Source organism: Talpa europaea (genome assembly GCF_964194135.1).
Source record: "Talpa europaea genome assembly, chromosome: 9".
In the NCBI taxonomy this organism is placed as follows: Eukaryota; Metazoa; Chordata; class Mammalia; order Eulipotyphla; family Talpidae; genus Talpa; species Talpa europaea.
Window position 1 is genome coordinate 100,490,223 of NC_140076.1, and position 19,776 is coordinate 100,509,998.

The 19,776-nt window shown below is 34.4% G+C and overlaps 1 protein-coding gene across 6 annotated transcripts in view; it reads left to right on the forward strand.

The window, feature by feature from the left end:
* AGL (amylo-alpha-1,6-glucosidase and 4-alpha-glucanotransferase) overlaps positions 1 to 19,776 on the forward strand; it is a gene marked incomplete at its 3' end in the record, with an annotated part of 53,715 nt that overhangs the window by 9,709 nt on the left and 24,230 nt on the right. For 2 of the 6 annotated variants that reach the window (XM_084243671.1, XM_084243672.1), the window contains exons 2-20: positions 906 to 1,116; positions 1,950 to 2,116; positions 3,334 to 3,537; positions 5,394 to 5,575; positions 5,711 to 5,822; positions 8,396 to 8,522; positions 8,863 to 8,965; positions 9,056 to 9,153; positions 10,382 to 10,521; positions 10,987 to 11,174; positions 12,716 to 12,839; positions 13,396 to 13,559; positions 13,812 to 13,913; positions 14,023 to 14,178; positions 14,266 to 14,416; positions 15,140 to 15,264; positions 15,345 to 15,457; positions 15,574 to 15,708; positions 17,027 to 17,157. In XM_084243671.1, the coding sequence (XP_084099797.1) occupies positions 906 to 1,116; positions 1,950 to 2,116; positions 3,334 to 3,537; positions 5,394 to 5,575; positions 5,711 to 5,822; positions 8,396 to 8,522; positions 8,863 to 8,965; positions 9,056 to 9,153; positions 10,382 to 10,521; positions 10,987 to 11,174; positions 12,716 to 12,839; positions 13,396 to 13,559; positions 13,812 to 13,913; positions 14,023 to 14,178; positions 14,266 to 14,416; positions 15,140 to 15,264; positions 15,345 to 15,457; positions 15,574 to 15,708; positions 17,027 to 17,157 (2,733 nt within the window). The remainder of the gene's footprint in view (positions 1 to 905; positions 1,117 to 1,949; positions 2,117 to 3,333; positions 3,538 to 5,393; positions 5,576 to 5,710; positions 5,823 to 8,395; positions 8,523 to 8,862; positions 8,966 to 9,055; positions 9,154 to 10,381; positions 10,522 to 10,986; positions 11,175 to 12,715; positions 12,840 to 13,395; positions 13,560 to 13,811; positions 13,914 to 14,022; positions 14,179 to 14,265; positions 14,417 to 15,139; positions 15,265 to 15,344; positions 15,458 to 15,573; positions 15,709 to 17,026; positions 17,158 to 19,776) is intronic. The other 4 variants (XM_084243674.1, XM_084243673.1, XM_084243675.1 and 1 more) reach the window with 4 other exon arrangements.

Below are 19,776 nucleotides of genomic sequence, written 5' to 3' on the forward strand. Positions count from 1 at the left end.
AGAAGTCTCAGATATATTTTAATAAAAATAGACTAAATTGGACAAAGTGAAAATGTTTTGGCTGTCAGAATTCCAAGAAAGGCTTAAATAACTAAACCATAAAGAGTAAGGATATAGGCAATAGTGTGTTGAATTCACTTGGGCTGACTCATAGTTGATGATTGTGTATATCTCCTCCCAATTCCATATTTAGTTACATCATATTGCTTCAGATGGACCATGCTAACGCCGTTTCCACCAGGAAGTCAGCAGACACTACAAAACCAGGCCTCCTCATTACCTACAGCCTACCCTAACCCCACACATTTACTTGTTAACCTGTTATTACCACATCACTGGATTTGAGCAGACATTAGGAATGACTGGTATCAGGGGCTCAGATGCCTCTGTTAAAAACCTGTCTTTCTAAAGGTTGACCTCTCTAGGGAAGACTGGCTTTCTCTGTATGGTGAGATAGTTGTCCCCTGCTACTTGACAAGTATTACATATTATCACATACTCTGATGCCACAGAGAAACTCACTTTCTCTTTTGCAGTTTCAAAAATACTAGAGAAGGTCTCTGGTTAGATACCCACCTCTTAGCAGTCAGTTCAGTGGTCGGGAAAGAGGGTTGAAAGGGATTGAGGGGTTCATGAAACCCAGAGTGCCACATGAATAGGAATCTGTTTTCCAGGGGACAGAAAAAGGACAGTGCACAGCAGGTAGTTCGCTGATGTTTACTATGCCTGTTAAAAAATAAAATGCAGCTAAATTGGGATGCAGTTATTTCAGAAATAGCACTACATATTTGGAGTTAATTTTAAACATGTTGAAAAACCATAGTTTTGTAACATTTTAGATAAAACAACTATTTTTTAACATGTAAGTCTTACAGTAAGTCTTTTAAAATGTGCTTTTTGTTTAGGGTTTGAACTACAGTTTCGACTAGGCCCAACTTTACAAGGAAAAGCAGTTACTGTATATACAAATTATCCATTTCCTGGAGAAACATTTAATCGAGAAAAATTCCATTCCCTGGAATGGGAAAACCCAACAGGAAGAGAAGATGATTCTGACAAGTACTGTAAACTTCATCTTCAACAGGCTGGGTCATTTCAGTATTACTTCCTTCAAGGGTAAGTCAAGTGTTCTGTATGTGAAAGATAAAAAGTTAATTTATTCTATAACTTCATATTAACTAATGTGTGTAGATTACTGTGTGAACCATGGCAGTGTAGTTTTTACAGGACTTTCTTGAGATGCAAATAGAATATGTTTATTCTTTTTCTAAACTGTAACTGTTAAGGCTCATTGCAGACTCAAAGTAGTAGTATTTTTCTAGGTAGTGGCTTTTTGCCTTTTATAGTCATTTGTAGACATTTCTTGTAACCTGATTATAGGGTACTATTCATTTAAGTACCCTTGTTATTACTGATAGATTTTTGTATACTTGTCATTATATCAACATTTTTAGATATTTTTTTTAAAGATTTATTTATTTATATATACAAGCACTGGGTACAGTCAGAAGCGCGAGAGGGTGAGAGAATTCACCAGAGCCAGAGTGGGGAGCAGAGCAGGCAGAAGGACCAAAGTACACTGCTAAGGGGAGCAGCGGGCGGCAGGAGAGATCTGCGCGCCATGTGGGACCCTCCTCCGGTGGCCCGGGAGCAGCCGGGGATCGAACTGGCGCTGCAGAGGCTGTGGGCAGCTTCACAACCCAGCGCTCAACCGCTGCGCCACCAGGGAGGCCCATTTTTAGATATTTTATATGTTATATAATTATGTAGAGTTTGGAAAGGACAAAACATGGCTTTTCTATTAAGCTTTGTTGCAACTTTTTAAGTGATTTTAAATTCTTAGAAATAAATACATTTCTAAATGGGACATTCACCTTTCAGTTAGACTACTAGGTGAGGACTCTTCTTATTCTGTATTAATTGAAAGGTTTATTTGTTTTTTCTCTTAGAAATGAGAAAAGTGGCGGGGGTTACATAGTTGTGGATCCTGTTTTACGTATTGGTGCTGATAACCATGTGTTACCCTTGGACTGTGTTACTCTCCAGACTTATTTAGCTAAGTGTTTGGGACCCTTTGATGAATGGGAAAGCAGACTTAGGGTTGCAAAAGAATCAGGTAATGTCAACTTTCTTTTCCTTTTCCCTTCTTTTTAAAGATAAATAATTCTTCTTTGTGATACAGATTTCAAAACTTTGATTCTCCTTTATAATTTTGTGTATTTAGTAATAGAATTATATGAAATTATTGATATTGACCATATTTAATCTACAAAAACGGCAAATTATATAGTTCACCTTAATAAATTAAGGAATTCTTTCATAAAATAAGATAGTTATTGTTTCTAAGATTTCTAATATAAAAATTTATAGTAAACTATTAAATGTGATGGGAAATGTATCATTATGTATACTTTTAGTTCAACAAACGTAGATTATCTTCCTTGTGGTAGGCATGTGCTATCATACATACCAAGAATAAAATAAAACAAGTTATGTTTTACTCTTAAATAAAGGATAATATTAATTTTATACTTTCAATTTTAAAATAGTGATATAGACACTATTATTATGGTGTAGCCATAAGAAAGAAGTGGGAAGTTCACTGATGTAACTAAAACAGAGTGAAAGTACTGTGGACATTAAAAGTAAGAGAAAGGGCTACTGATTTACTTGCATAGAATATATTTTCTACGTGTAAATATACCCATTCAACAAATATAAATTGAACCCTTAATAGTAACAAAGCACTGTGTGATTGTTTTTCCAAATACATATCTCACCTTTCCTGTCTTATAGAGGAGGACACTGATATCCTGAATGATTTAAGTAGATTTCTTTAAAGTCACTACAGTACAGCTAGGGTTTTTTTTTTTTTTTTAAAGATTTATTTTTATTTATTTATACAAGCACTGGGTACAGTCAGAAGCACGGGAGGGTGAGAGAATTCACCAGAGCCAGAGCGGGGAGCAGAGCAGGCAGAAGGACTGAAGTACACTGCTGAGGGGAGCAGCGGGCGGCAGGAGAGGTCTGCGCGCCATGTGGGACCCTCCTCCGGTGGCCCGGGAGCAGCCGGGGATCGAACCGGCGCTGCAGAGGTCGCGGGCAGCTTCTCAGCCCAGCGCTCAACCGCTGCGCCACTGGGTCAGGCCCCAGTACAGCTAGGGTTTTAACCCAATTCTTTGACTTCTCTTCTAGTAGCACATTGACCTGGCTACCCAGAATTACTTAAGAAAGTTTAAATTTTTATTTTGTGTAATTTTAGGTTTTTTGGGTTTGTTTGTTTGTTTGTTTTTTTCATTTTCTTACAGTGATCTTTGATTTCTTGTGTTGCAGGTTACAACATGATTCATTTTACCCCATTACAGACGCTTGGACTGTCTAGGTCATGTTACTCCCTTGCTGATCAGTTAGAATTAAATCCTGATTTTTCAAGACCTAATGAAAAGTATACCTGGAATGATGTTGGACAGCTAGTGGAAAAATTGAAAAAGGAGTGGAATATTCTTTGTATTACTGATGTCGTCTACAATCATACTGGTATGAGCTTCACTACCTTTCTATTAATTTTGGTGAGAATGTTGTATTCTGATTATTTCATTTCCTGTTATTTTATATAACAAGAATTTTGAAAAAGCTAATGATGTTTAGGTGTCCTACACTTTAAATTCAGTTTCTCTGATATGGTAAAATTTTCTTTCAAAGAAAACAAAGATATGGTTATTATATAACTAATTTCCACATGACACCTATAGAAACAGGAAAGTGATCATTATCAGGGACATATTGATCACATAGTTTAATTTACAGTACTAATACTTTTTAGTCCAGATAACAAATACTACCAGGGCAGCACCTTTGTCACTATGGCATATATGAACAGAACAGAATGACTTATTTAGAGAGAAGATTCTTGGAAACTCCTAGAACTTAAATCTGAAAATTACATCTTTTACATGTTAAAAGAGCTTATTAAATGTAACCTGTTTTGGATCCCAAGATTCCTCACTAATACATACAATTCTACAAAATAATTTAGAACTTCCCATCTAGTGATCCTCACCTGTCAGAGAAACTAGATAGGCCTGGAGAAACCTCTGTTCATGATCAGCTTTCAATTTACTACAGTATATCTGACAAGTACTATCTTCAGTGTATGCCACAATGTAAAAAAAAATCTTAGAATCTCTAATTTACATACATAAATGACAGTAATTTTGAGTGGTACCAATCATTTAACAATAACAGAAACATTTCTGATCTTTTATAAAGGAGTTTCCCAAGTAATCCTGGGAACTCTGAAGCTATTTAAAAGCTCCATGAGCACAGGGACCTCTCTCACTTGCTATAGAATAACCCAGCTTCCAAAACAGTGCCTGGAATATCTCACATTTTCAATAAAGATATATGTAGACATATGATCAGATTTTTGGTTAACATACTGCATACTGCCCTCCAGCACTGCTGTCCATCAGGTACTAAATGTCATGATTAGGAGGCTTGGAGTCATCTCTGGATTGCTGGATGCAGAATAGTTTGCAGTGGGAAAGGAATGAGTGGGGAAAAAGTAGAAACAACAGATATAGGTTGTGTTTTCAGGATGTCTGGTCCTAATACTAATAGACTATGTAGAAGTTAGAGAAACCACACTAGACACAATATGTGTTTGTATTCTTAGCTTTGGAGAGATACAAGTATATTTAAAGGTCCAGAGGACGGAATCTCTACCCTTGCCACCTCCCCACCAAACACACACACGTGAAGAAATTCCTGTGTAGGTAAACAGGTATAAATGATGTTTTTAAGTCCTAAGACAGGTAAGAGAACCTAGAGTTTAGGTGGGACTGAAGAAGTGTCCTCTCATTCAATGCATAAGTAAGAAAAATGAAGCACTTGGGGAAATAAATGGAAAAGGAGAGCTATTCTGCCCTAGAACCTAAAAGCCAGTCAGTGGCTAGTTTAACCCAGAGTGTAAGACACAGTTAACTTTCTGCTTTAAAACAAGGCCACCTGCCTATATGTCCTTCGGTCTAAGAAGGAGCATTTCAGAACAGGTCAGGGACAAGACCCTTAACTCCTATACAAAAGTAAAGTTATTACTACAATGGCATAAGGAAATCAGTGTTGCTTGCTGTCTACCATCATTAAATTTCCTACAACAGAAAAGAAAAATGTATGGTACAGTGGGTGACAGAATATTACAACCAAAGAAAATTTTTTCATATTGGAATATCATTATAAACTACTGAACTACTGATATCAAATATATATATATATATATATATATATATATAAGGAAATAGTGATAGGTTTTATTTTATTCCACCTCAAGACTTAACATAGATACTTACTTCAATTTAATTATAGGATCTCTCTCTGTCTCCTTTTCCTTTAAGCTACTAATAGTAAATGGATCCAGGAACATCCAGAATGTGCATATAACCTTGTGAATTCTCCACACTTAAAGCCTGCCTGGGTCTTAGACAGAGCCTTTTGGCACTTATCCTGTGACATTGCAGAAGGGAAATACAAAGAAAAAGGAGTGCCTGCATTAATTGAAAATGACCATCAAATGAATGTCAGTATGTATAGAGGAGTACCACACTAAAGCATAACAAAATTTTGTTAAATGTGCAGTTTCTGTGTTTTAGTATTGTAAGTAATATTTAGGAAAAAAATTTAAATTTTTTTTTTAATTATTAAAATTTTTCAGTGCATTCGAAAAATAATTTGGGAGGATGTTTATCCAAAGATTCAACTCTGGGAATTTTTCCAAGTAGATGTTCACAAAGCAGTTGAACAATTTAGAGGACTTCTGACTCAAGGTAAAGGATATGCATAGTCTGGTCTTATCAATTTTAAGTGTGATATTGTCTTAAAGGGTTAATCCTTTTCTCTTGGTTAACATATCATTAAATCTGTTATTACATGTTATTTAGGTTATTTTTGATCCTCTAAAACTCTGATTTTGTAGTTTCTACAATCTGAAAAATATACTGGTTACCCAGAGGTAACCAGGGGCAATGGGTAGAGGAAAGACCATGGGTTGTGGCACTGGAAATTTGGTGAAGGGTGAGTGAGCTATGTGTACATGTGGAGGTGTGAGGTTGTATTCCCAAAATTATATAGGTATGTATGTAGATGGAAAATCAGTAAAATTTCAGGGAAAAAAAAATCAACCTGATCCTGGAAGCTGAGAGCTGTAATAGATACATGTAGAGGACATTTTATGGTTTCTATAAACTATTATGTTGCTTTTTCAACACAAGTTGTGCCAATTTACATCATCACAAACTACCCTCACCAATAATAGGTACCATTCATTTTTTAATCTTTGTCAATCAGACAAACATTCCTTATTTTAATTTACAACTCTTATTAGTAAAACATCTTTTATTAGCTATTTATATTTCTTCCATTAGTTGCCTATTAATGTTCTTTCCCCAATTAACGGGGTTGTTTATCTTATTCATATTGACCTATTGGTGATTTCTCTTTTTTAAGTATTTTTTTATTGAGGCAACTTTAGTTTACAACACTATTTGTGATATAGTGTTATAGGATCATTCCCTTCAGGTGTAAGCTACTCCACTACACCCACCACCAAGGAATTGATATGATATATATACCTTTAATATTTTGAAAAATCTGAGTTCTGTTTTTCTTAGGGGCTGGAACAGACTACATTCCTACCAGTAGTGTAGAATGGTTCCTCATCTCCACATCCTTGTAACACTGTTGTTTCTGGTCTTTTTGATATGGACCATTCTCACAGGTGTGAAGTAGTATCATATTGTGGTTTTGATTTGTATTTCTATGATGATAAGTGATGATACAAATTTTTTTCATGTGCCTATTGGTCCTGTTGGTCCTCCTTGGAAATGTGTCTGTTTAGCTCATCTGCTTATTTTTTTATTGGATTATTTGTTATTTAGAGTTCTTTGTAGATCTTAACTATCATATATGCATGATGTACAAATATTTTCTTCCATTCAGTAGGGTATCTCTTTGTTTTAGTGATCATTTCTTTTATTAGGCAGAAGCTTTTTGGTTTGTTGTCCCAGTTATTTATTTATAAGCTGTCTTCTCTTGCTGTTGGAGACAAATCCACAAGGACATCACTGAAGCCTATGTGATGGAGTTCTTTGCCTATGCCCAGGTCTTACGTCCAAGTTTTTTTATCCATTTTGAGTTAATTTTTGTATATGGTGTGAGACAATTGTCTAATTTCATTCATTTGTATTTGGCTGTCCAGTTTTGCTAATACCATTTATTGAAAAGACTTTCCATCCTCCAGTGTATACTCTTTACTTTCAGTGTAAGTGTGGGTTTATTTCTGGACCCTCAAGTCTGTTCCATTGGTCTGTGTGTCTCATTTTGTTCCAGTGCCACCCTGTTTTGATTATTATAGCTTTGTGGTATAGTTTGAATTATGGATACCACCATTCTTCCTTTTTTGTCAGGATTTCTTTCACTATTTGTGGTATTTTATGCTCCCATGTGAATTTCAGTAATATTTGTTATGTTTCTTTAGAAAATACCATTGAAACTTCCATAGGGATAGCATAGAATCTGTGCAATGGGTAGTAGGGATGTAGCCAGTGGTAGAGCTCAGACTTTGACGCTGTATATTGCTTTGGGTAAGGTGGCCATTCTTCCAATTTATGAGCAGAGAATATCTTTCCATTTCTTTGTATCTTTTTCTTTTGGCAGTGTCTTATAGTTTGCGTTGTATTGGTCCTTTACCTCCTGTGTAAGTTTAATCTTCAGTATTTAAATCTTTTCAGTGGGATTGTTTTCTTGATTTCTTGCTCTTCTAGCTCATTGTTTGCAAATAAGAACACAACTGATATTTGTAAATTAATTTATTTACCTACCACTATATGCTGGGTTTTTTCTTTCAATTAGTTTTTTAGTGAAATCTTTAGGCTATTCTATGTGTATTATCATATCATCTGCAAATAATGATAGCTTCACTTCTTCTATCCCAATTTGGATTCTCTTTATATCTTTCTCTTCCTAATTGCTCTAACTAGGACTTCAATCCTATGTTAAATAGTAATAGTAAAAGTGGACATCCTTTTCTTGTACCAGATTTTAGTGGAAAAGCTTACAGTTTTTCACCATTGAGAATGTTAGCTGTAGGTTTATCATAAATGGCCTTTCTTCTGCAATATTATTTTCTCTAGTCAGTCTCTTGCTTTCCCTCCAATGTGTGTGTGTGTGTGTGCGCGCACACATGTACACGTGTGTGTTTTAGGTGGTGTGAGGAAGGACACTTATGAAATAAACATTTGTTTCATTTTCCGTGAAAAATTTAATGCAAAATATTGGGAACCAGTAACAGTTGTAATCTTCTTGTGGATATTTACATTAAGATATCTTTTCCTTTTTTCAGGAAATAGGAAAATAATAACCAAACCTGACCCAGAGCAACACCTTAAGATTATTCAAGATCCTGACTATAAACGACTTGGCTGTACTGTAGACATGAACATTGCATTAGCAACTTTCATACCACATGAGTATGTTTTGTATCTTTCCTATGAAATGAATATATTACTTATAAACCTTTCTGGGTAATCATGTTTTCACAGTTTATTAAAAGCCTGGAGAATGAACTGAGATGATTCACCATAATTCTACTATTTCAAACACATGACGTGTTCTCCCTTTTTCTGTGTAATGTTCTGTACATGTTCCCATACATATGTGTAAAAACTTTTAAAATTGGAAAATTTCCTTAGCATAATTGAAGTCCTAATAATGGTATTTAAAGCCTTGGTGACTTTCATTAGAAAATTCTTAGATACAGAATTCGGTAAACCATTAAGTATTAAATTTGTATTGCTCTGTCTTCTCTAGCAGTGGGACAGCCGCCATCGATGAATGCTGTAATTGGTTCCGTAAGAGAATTGAGGAATTGAATTCAGAGAAGTGTCGAGTCATGAACTATCATCAGGAACAGGTTTTACCTATTTTTGAACTATTATTTACCTTTGAGTCCTAATACTGGATTTTTGTTGTTGTTACTATAACATAATTTAATGTTTTCTAGGCAGTGAATTGCCTTTTGGGAAATGTGTTTTATGAACGACTGGCCGGCCATGGTCCTAAACTAGGACCTGTCACTAGAAAATATCCTTTAGTGACCAGGTATTCCATTTTTGTTTTCTTCTCATGAAAGGCTAAAAATTGAAGATTGTATTTAACTTTTCAAATTAACCTAAATGGTCCTTTAATGCGTAACTTCAATGTATTTACTAAATTGAAATGGAGGTTTTGATTTGTTCATTTTTTTAGGCAAGTCTTTAGTTTGAGAAATTGCTATCAGTATGAACAAATTTATAATTATTTGCATTAATATTTCTGCAAATTTATTAATAAATATGATGTTAGTCAAAGTGAGCAAGTATTTAGATCCTTCCTTTATAAGTAAATACAGCATAGATTAGATAATTCAGTGTATAAAAGCCTTTGTAAAGAACTTAGTAATTAATCACTTTTAAAGATTTATAAATGGCCTCTCCTATGGCGCAGCAGGTTGAGCGCTGTGAAGCTGTCCGCAGCCTCTGCAGCACGGGTTCGATTCCTGGCCAGCAAGGGAGATTCCCACATGGCGTGGCAGACCTCTCTAGTGGCTCCCGCTGCTCCCCTCAGCAGTGTATTTCAGTCAGTCTGCCTGTTCTGCTCCTCACTCTGTCTCTGGTGAATCCTCTCACCCTCCCATGCCTCTGGCCTGTACCACAGCTCTTGCATAAAAATAAATAAATCTTTAAATAAATAAATAAATATTTGTATAGTTATTATTTAAAATATCCATTAACTGGATGTGCTCTAGGCTAACTCTCAGAATCTATTAGAGTTACTCGAAAAGTCTACTGATTTTTTTTAAATATTTATTTATTTATGCATGCAAGAATTGGAGTACAGGCCTGAGGTGCAGGGAGTGATGAGAGGATTCACCAGAGACAGAACAGAACAGGGAGACTGACTGACATACACTGCTGAGGGGAGCAGCGGGCGAAACAGGAAAGGTCTGCTGCACCATATGGGTATCTCCCTGGCCAGCTGGGGATCAAATTCGTGCTGCAGAGGCTGTGGACAACTTCATAGTGCAGTGTTTAACCCTTACGCCACCAGGGAGGCCCTTCTGATGATTTTTTACCTATATTAGAGTTCAGGGCCTCCCTGGTGGCGCAGTGGTTGAGCACTGGGCTGCGAAGCTCCCCACAGCCTCTGCAGCGCATTTACTAGTAGTGAAATTAAACTAATTTTATGTATTCTTTTCATTATATAGAAAGTTTAATTTTAACACTGCTAATTCAAATTCTCCCCAAGGAGTTAGTCTATAGGTATTTAATATTTAATTGTATCTTCATAGATATTTTACTTTCCCATTTGAAGAAATGACTCTCTCTGCAGAAGAATCTTTGATTCATCTCCCAAATAAGGCTTGCTTTCTGATGGCACATAATGGATGGGTAATGGGAGATGATCCTCTTCGAAACTTTGCTGAACCAGGTATGTCATTTTAGTTAACTTTTCTGTGGATAGGGAAAGAAAGCTTGATAGCAAGTTCAAAACAGAAACTGTTTATTTTTTCCCCCAGCTAGGCTATTTATTTTTAAACTATTTCATCACAGAGTTGCATACAGCTTGAGAGCAAGGAGGCTGGGTAAAAGAATGAGATTCATCTTCTCCTTTCCTTTCATTTCTTTTCCTACCCCTTATGTCTTCAAACAGAATAGCTTTTAAATATCTATTTTATTTGGTGGTTTTTAAAAGAGTCTATTAGCTAAATTATTAGCAAAATAGATGAGTTACAAATAAACATTGAGTTTTTAAAAAATATCCATTCCATAATTTTAATCACTATATGATTTGTGGTAGAAATGGTCGATGTGATTTTAAAAAGAAATGTTTCATTGAAGTAATTGTTTTCATTTTATTTCTTGAACCACTGAAAGCAAGCCCTTTTCTTAACAGGTTCAGAAGTTTACCTAAGGAGAGAACTTATTTGCTGGGGAGACAGTGTTAAATTACGCTATGGGAATAAACCAGAGGACTGTCCTTATCTCTGGGCACACATGAAAAAATACACAGAAATAACTGCGACTTATTTCCAGGGAGTACGCCTGGATAACTGCCACTCAACACCTCTGCATGTAGCCGAGGTACAGAAAAACAACTCAGCTCTATTAAGAAATTCAGTATTTTTCCCTAGCTTTCTTTAAATGGGGTATACAGATATATATTTCCTTTTGCTAGTTGAATAACAGCATTGATATGGTGGTAGCACTTAAATTTGCATGATTTGCATAATTCTAATATAATCTTTCAGTACTATGGTTATGAAATACTGGGTTATGAAATGTTTAAAAAGTTAATATTTTAGTTTAGGGAAGTAGATCATACTGTCTCTGAAATAAATTATATTGACATATTAAAATATTGTTAATAGATTAATATTGTAAACATTTTAATAATACATAGATATTAAAGTCTTATTCTGATAATTTTTGGGCTGCTTTCAGTATGTTAGTAGACTCTGTGAGGTTGAGTAACTTAATACACATGAGAGTGATCGTTTAAACACTAACATTACAGTACAGTGGAGCTATTTTTAGCCTCACCGATTGAATTTTTATTAATTTACTAAAATATAAGTAAATACAAAGATTATCTGTCCCTCTTTGAGTTTTTGACAATAATTCTGAAGCAATGCCAGCATTTATAGCATTATCTTCTACCTAATACAGCTTTGTAAAGACAATTTTCATTCTGTTTATAACTTCCTAGTGAGAACTTAGTATTCTGTGGAACTTTCCCTTATTTGAAAATATTTATTTTTGTAAATTTAAATAGGCTTTATAATATATATATTTCAAGTCCTATGTTAAAAAATGTATTTGATTTGAAGGAATATAGTGAATATTAATCAAAATGGCAGAACATTTTTAGCTCCAAAAATGACAGAGGTTTTTCTTTTTTGTTGTTGTTGTGACTTTACCAACAGCAAAAATATATATACTTATAAGATATTACATTATGACAAACAGAATATGAGAACTTAAATTGCTTAACTTTGTTATAAGGTCCTCTAGAATCCTAATTTTTAGCTGATAGAATTTGAAGTATTTTTCAAGCTTTCGTATAAGCATTAGGCTAAAAATATTTTTATGAACTGACCTGATTTCTGATTAAGAGTTTATTATCATCTATAAGAAAACCTGGCTTCAGTCTAGTCAATCAGACATAATCTTTGCTGTAGCTAAATGATACACAGGCAGGGAATTTATCAAGAATGGTTTAGTCAACTGCCTGAAAATTAGTAGTCTGATTACAGTGATTAAAAACAAACACATAAAATAATGAGAAAGCCTAGTAGAGTAGGAGTGTTATGTTTGATATTTTTTAATGTAACATTAACATTTTTCTTCTTTTCCCTCCTTTTTCCTTTGTATGTATATCCTTGCAAAATCTAATTTTGCTTTTTTAACTGTGCTATTCTCTATACATTCTCTTGTTTTCTGTGCACATTGGTCTGTTTCATATTTTCTTACACATGTACAATTTATGTGAAATTACTTCTTGAACTTCCAATTTGTCTCGCTATGTATTTTCCTATGTCAAATCCATGCCTAGTCTTGCCTCCTCTCCTTCCCCCCATCTTGCTTTTCTCTTTCTGTTACATCTGTGACTGTGCTTTTTGCAGTACATGTTAGATGCTGCTAGGAAATTGCAACCCAATTTATATGTAGTAGCTGAACTGTTCACAGGAAGTGAAGACCTGGACAATATCTTTGTTACTAGACTGGGCATTAGTTCCTTAATAAGAGGTAGGCTTGTTGAAATGATTTTCCCATCTAAACCTTAGCCTTTGTTTAATTAGAATAAAAAAATTTAAAAGCTTTATATACAATATTTAATAATTTTCAACATAGTTGATATTCTATGAAATTCCATACAAAATTTTCTCATTTAACAAATAATCTGTCAATAGTTAAACTTTCCATTCTGGGGTGGGTAATAAATCTCATTTCAAATTGAAATAGCAATGAGACGAATTGATAACTCACATCCAAAACAATCTTTTGGTTGAAAATATATAAATTTTTTTTTCATCTCCTGCCTGTATATATGATATAATCTTTAGGTTTTTTCCCATAGATTTTATAAAGTCAGCATGCTAATAAACAACATGTTCCCTTTTACCTTTCTGAGCCATTTCTCTGGTTAATTTATAGACTTTCTTGTCACTTAAGCGAACAGGCATTTGTTTAAATATTTCAAACAGTTTTCATTTTTGATATTTATGTGGTCATGATAAGAAATTCGACCTCTTCTTCGACATTACTAATAAAGGTTGCTAAAATAGTCTGTCATGTTTTGTAGAGGCAATGAGTGCATATAATAGTCATGAAGAAGGCAGATTAGTTTACCGCTATGGAGGAGAACCTGTTGGATCTTTTGTTCAGCCTTGTCTGAGGCCTCTAATTCCAGCTATTGCACACGCCCTGTTTATGGATATTACCCATGATAATGAGTGTCCTATTGTGGTAAGCATGTAATCTGTTTCTACTTATTTGATGTCTGTGAAATAATGTCCCTATACTTCAAAGTATTGCCTTTGATTTATAAGTGTGGCACATGTGGCACATAGTTTTTAGAATGTTTTCTCATTTGTTTTAAAGCAAATTAATGTAGCCTATAGAATATATTCATATAATTATCCTCTGACTTCATTATACAGTGGGGTGGCACTTTGCATTTGAAAGAAAATAACCTTTGTTGATGTCATTATTTTCTAGCATAGATCAGCATACGATGCACTCCCAAGTGCCACAGTTGTGTCTATGGCGTGTTGTGCTAGTGGAAGTACTAAAGGCTATGATGAATTAGTGCCTCATCAGGTTTGTTTGTGTTGTTTTTTTAAATGCACATGGCCAACTTTGAACATTTTTACCAGAAGGTCTTCTTGTAATTAAAATGTATACATGACTAAGTTTTAACTTTGTTCAGATTTCAGTGGTTTCTGAAGAACGGTTTTATACTAAGTGGAATCCTGGAGCCTCACCATCAAATACAGGTGAAGTTAATTTCCAGAGTGGAATTATTGCAGCCAGGTGTGCTATCAATAAACTTCATCAAGAGCTTGGGGCCAAGGGTTTTATTCAGGCAAGAAACCAAATTGTCTAAATTTCTTAAGATTCAATTTCAGAATAAGTCTTCCAGTTTGAACGCTGTTTTCTTTCTGTTTCTCAGGTGTATGTGGATCAGGTTGATGAAGACATAGTGGCGGTGACAAGACACTCACCTAGTATCCATCAGTCTGTGGTAGCTGTAGCTAGAACTGCTTTCAGGAATCCCAAGACTTCATTTTACCCCAAGGAAGTGCCTCAAATGTGCATCCCTGGTAATACAATCTGAAATTACTAAGATTATACTATACTATTATATTAGATTATACTGTCATAGTACATTGTTCCTGTATGTTACAATACAATGCAAGTCTAAATGAAGTTGAAAAAAAGAATTTTAAATTTTTCATAACTTATCTAAGTTTTCCATGTAAGTTCACAGATGCATTTTCAGAATTTTCCAAGTGCAGTTTCTCCAGAGTTATAGGGAGGGAGTAGTGCTTTTCTACTCTTTGTCTTCACATGAGGCCCTGTCCTGGATCACCCCAGCACTTTTGCAGGTCTCTCCCCACGGTTAGGTCCACACTGAGCAACTCTGCCCTTCCCAGGACTTCTCTATCATGAAAGCAGTATATGAATCAGTGTGTGCGCCCGCACCTCTTTCCAACCACCTTTATTGTTTAGAGTTAAATTTCCTTAGTGTCTCTTCTGTTGCGTGTGGTGATTCTTGGTCTCCAGTGGCCTGGAGGTGCTCTAGTTTTGCCCAAGTCACAGGATCCTCTGAGTCCAGTGCTTTCCTGGACTATTTTATTTTATTCGCCTGGGAGCAAAGCAGTGAACCTGCTCTGATGCCATCTTCCTTCTTGATCAATCAGTTTTGTATTCTTTTATTAACTGACATGTCATATTCAATTTTAAATTATATAGAACCCCTTTAGCAATTCCTGATTTCTCATGGTTTAATATAACATTTTGTTTAAAATTTTGTATGCTCCTAGGCAAAATTGAAGAAGTAGTTCTTGAAGCTAGAACTACAGAGAGAGATGTAAAACCTTATCGGAAGGATGAGAAATCAATCAATGGAATGCCAAATATCACAGTTGAAATTAGAGAACATATTCAGGTATTTATAGACTTTCATCTTAAAATTTTTAAGGACATTAGAATTATTTTGTTCTATGATTTTATGAATTTTTTTTTAAGCTTAATGAAAGTAAAATTGTTAAACAAGCTGGAGTTGCCACCAAAGGATTGAATGAATATATTCAAGAAATTGAATTTGAAAACTTGTCTCCAGGAAGTGTTATTATCTTCAGGTATGTAATTAGAGTTCAACTAATCATTTTACTTATATTTAAAACAGTTCACTTATCCTGCTCATTTTGAATAAATTACTCCTAAAAATTAACTATTTTTTAATTAACATTTTCAGAGTTAGTCTTGATCCACATGCACAAGTTGCTGTTGGAATTCTTCGAAACCATCTGATACAGTTCAGTCCTCATTTTAAATCTGGGAGCCTTGTTGCTGAAAACACAGATCCTATATTAAAAATTCCCTTTGCTTCGTAAGTATGCATTAATTTTAGATTTGACACTTTCATAGCTGTTAAGTTACCCTAGCCTGATCCAAGCTATTAAAGGGTCCTCTATATCCTTGTTATTAAAAGGATTTCCCTTGGGCCAGCAATATATGCAGCAGCTATCAGCAGCTATCATTAACTTTTTGCCCTCTTGTTTTAAATCACTTGTATGTATATTTTCATACTTTCTCTCTCCCACTTAAACACATTTTCTATATGTAGATACATATATACACATACACACCTATTAATGTATCTATATACATGTACAGTTTTTTGAACTACTTGAAACTGAGTTTCATGCATCTTTCTCCACACATTTTTTTAATGCTAAAGTATATTCTATTATATGCTATACCATAATTTATTTAATCAGTCCCCATTTGCATAAGTCTTTATTCCATTGCTAATATACTTCTATATAATTCTATTACTAATTATACTATATTGAAGAATATAGGTTTTGAGATTTAGAGCTGTGTTTAATTCCAGTTTTAATATTGTCATTGTGATCCTAGATGAATTATTTTGACTCTTATCTCAGAAAATGGAAAATGGGTCTTAGACTATTACCTACCTCTTAGGTTTTGTAAGGATTAGAGCATAGAGCATGGAGCCAGACTACCTGGGTGTGAATTCAATTTTGGATTCTTATTAGCTATGAGAAAGAAAGCCCTGGGCAATATACCTAAAGATATAATTATAGTGCCTCTCACAGTTATGAGAATTACTTATGTAAAACACTTAGAACAGTGTTTCACATACAATGTTTGACCACCTGAAGGCAGTACAGCCTTAGGAGAAAAGGAAAAAGGAGAGAAATAGAAAGACAGAATACTATATGATTTCTAAGATGACTGTGACTTTTGATTCTCCTTTTTCTCATTCTTTCTTAGTTTTTTTGAGTTAAGATAATTAGCATAGGTGTCCCACATAGGAGAACATAAGGAAGGAGAAAAAGCTAAGTCCAGTCTAGAAAGATTGGAAAAGTAAATTCATAAGATAAAGGATATAGCAACCAAACTACTTGAAGTAGTTTTTCTGGAGTACTTCTGATTACTAAAATTTGGCACTGATTATTTCCTTGATGTGGAAAAAATGTTACTTTAGTTGATTATTAAGTACACATTGTCCTTTAATTGTTATTTTTATATATATTGTTTATATTGTGTATTAAAATGCTAATTTCCTAAAACATACACTGCTAAGACATTTTATGGTTATGATTCAGATTTTACACTTTATTCTTTTTGACAGCAAGTGACACAGTATTTACCAATTCTCTTTATTTTCCATTTCTTAGTATTGCCTCTAAGTTAACTTTGGCTGAGCTAAATCAGGTACTTTACCGATGTGAATCAGAAGAACAAGAAGATGGTGGCGGATGCTATAACATACCAAACTGGTCATCTCTTAAATATGCAGGTCTTCAAGGTAGGCAAGTATAAGAATAGTTAAGCTATTGAGATTTTTATTTTTAGGGTCATGTGGTATCTTCTTTATAGAAATAGGAGTATGGGCTCAGAGTTTAACTTCTTAGGTTCAAATTAGAGCTCTACCCTTTGGAATTCTTTCTTTAAGAAAAGAAAAGGATATGTGTTTATGATACCATTGGGTTCTGGGAAGGGATGCAGACATTTCCAGCAGGCAGACACTGGGGAAAATGGGAAAAGAGTCCTAGACTGGACACAATCCGCAATTGTGGACACAATCTGCAATCTTCTCTGTAAGGAAAGTGGGCAGGGCCCTATGGAGGGAAGCAGCAGGGAAGGGGCTTATTGATTAACCTCTGGCAAGTGATTTAACTTCTCTGTGCCCCAGTTTCTGCCTCTATAAAATGTGAATATTTTCATAATTTCATAAAATAAGAAATTTGTTTCATAATATAAAACTAGACACGATAATATGCCTAGTTTGTAGAAATTTTTAAAGATTAAATGAGATAATTCACTTGGTCCTCAAATGGGTCTTAGTTGTAAGTATAATTTATTCATCTTCTTAGAAATTTTTTTCATTGTATATTTGTTTTATCCTATGAAGAGCACTTACAGGAAAATGTTACATAAAGTTATGAGATACAGGAACTTAATATTTAACTGTCAGTTCAATCCATAAGCTTGGTAGTATTTTCTTATACTTTTATCTAAGAAATTCAGTTTATCACACTTGTATTCCTGGTTTTCATATTATTTCCCACATATTATGTCTCCTTTTCAACTCCATCTTATTTCTTTAAGGGCCAATTCAATTCTTACATCTTCCACAAAGTCTTCCGCAACTCTTATTTTTCAGAATAATTTCATAGTTTTCCAGACACCCATTGCATTAACTTATTATGCCTTATACTTGGCCTTTGAAATTCATTATCTTACTTTAGTGATTAGAATAGTTTGTTTGTTTGTTTGTTTTTTGTGGGACCCTCGCCTGCAGCCAGGGAAGGAACAGGTGCTGCAGAGGCTGCCGGCAGCCACTGCGCCACCAGGGAAGGCCCTAGAACAGTATTTTTTTAATGAATCTTTGTTATAGTTAAAAAATGACTTTAGAATCAGACTCTCAGGATTATACCAGCAAACTAAACTGAGCCTCTCAGTGGCTCAGTTTTCTCATCTGTAAAATAAAAAATAATAGCACCAACCACAAGGGGTTACAAGTAGGGTTAAATGAGTTAAGACAACCTAGAGACAATGTTGGTTAATATTAAGTACTCAGTAGTTTTAGCTCCACTAAGTACCTTAGGTGAGAAAAATAAGTGAAAAAATTGCTTGTCTGGAATGGGGTGGGGGGACTTCTTTTCTGCCTTTCATATCCTTGCAAAACCAAGCCCATAAGAAGTTCTTAGTAAGTTTTTTCAAACTTTTTATACTATGACATTCTATTTTTTTCTAAAACATTCTCATTTTCAACAGAGTGGTTTGTTCCATGAGTAATAAAGAAATATATCTTACCAGTCTTCAGCAAAATATGTTCCCTTTTCACTCTTGAGTTGTTGAACTACTTTGCTTGACTGAAAACATGCTTTGTGAACGTCTTTGTCCTTTATCTGTCTTAAAAGAGTAGTTCCTTAATCTCTCTACCTCCTCATGGTATGCCTTTACAGACTTTCTAAATGTAATTGCCCTTACTAATTAATTTCTTATTGTATACTTATCCCTTTTCTTTCTGAAAGTTTGATATTTCCAGCAGCCCACAGGCTATTTCCAGCAGGTTCTTAATAGTAGCCTCACATTAAATCAGATTTAACCACTTCATTGACATTTCTCTCCCCTAAACAAAATTCTCTTTCCCTCTTCCTATTATAGTACATATTCAGTCAAGTTGAAATCTAGAGATCCATTTTTTGATTTTCCTTTTATCTTCAGTGTTTAATTAAAAATTTTGACTCATGGATTTTTTGTTCTTGTATTGTCCTTGGTGTAACATATCCTTTTTATCTCCATATTTATCACCTAATACTAGGACTATGTCCTGTCTGCAAAACCAACGACCCAGTTTCTAACCTCTTGTTCTCTCTTCCACAAATAATTCCATCCCAATAGTCATCATCAGAGTCCTTTTCTAAAACAGTGTTCCGTCATGTCATTCTATTATTCAGCAGCAGAACTAGTGTTTGCTGAATAATATTTACCTTCCCTGAAAATACTAGGGCGTGTGGAACATTGTTTTATACTGTATTGGTTTCTATGACTTTTTTAATATTTTAAAAGCTCTGTTTACCAAAGAAAATTGTAAATCCCTTAAGGGAAAAAGCTATATATTAAATAGAGATATATATGTGTGTGTGTATACATATATATATGCACATATATACATATATGCACATATATGTTGTTAATTTCTCAAAACATACTATTTACATAGTAAAATGAATTAGGTTCTAGCTAAATAAAGGTGAAAATCATCAGACTCTGCTATGTATACATAGAAATTCTCATACTTGTATTTGAGTATTACTTGAGGGTATGCCTATATCCCTCCCTTCCATACTTTATTTAATTCTAAGTACCTACTATTATAGTTCAGATTCCTTCCAAAGCCTTTACTATTATACCATAG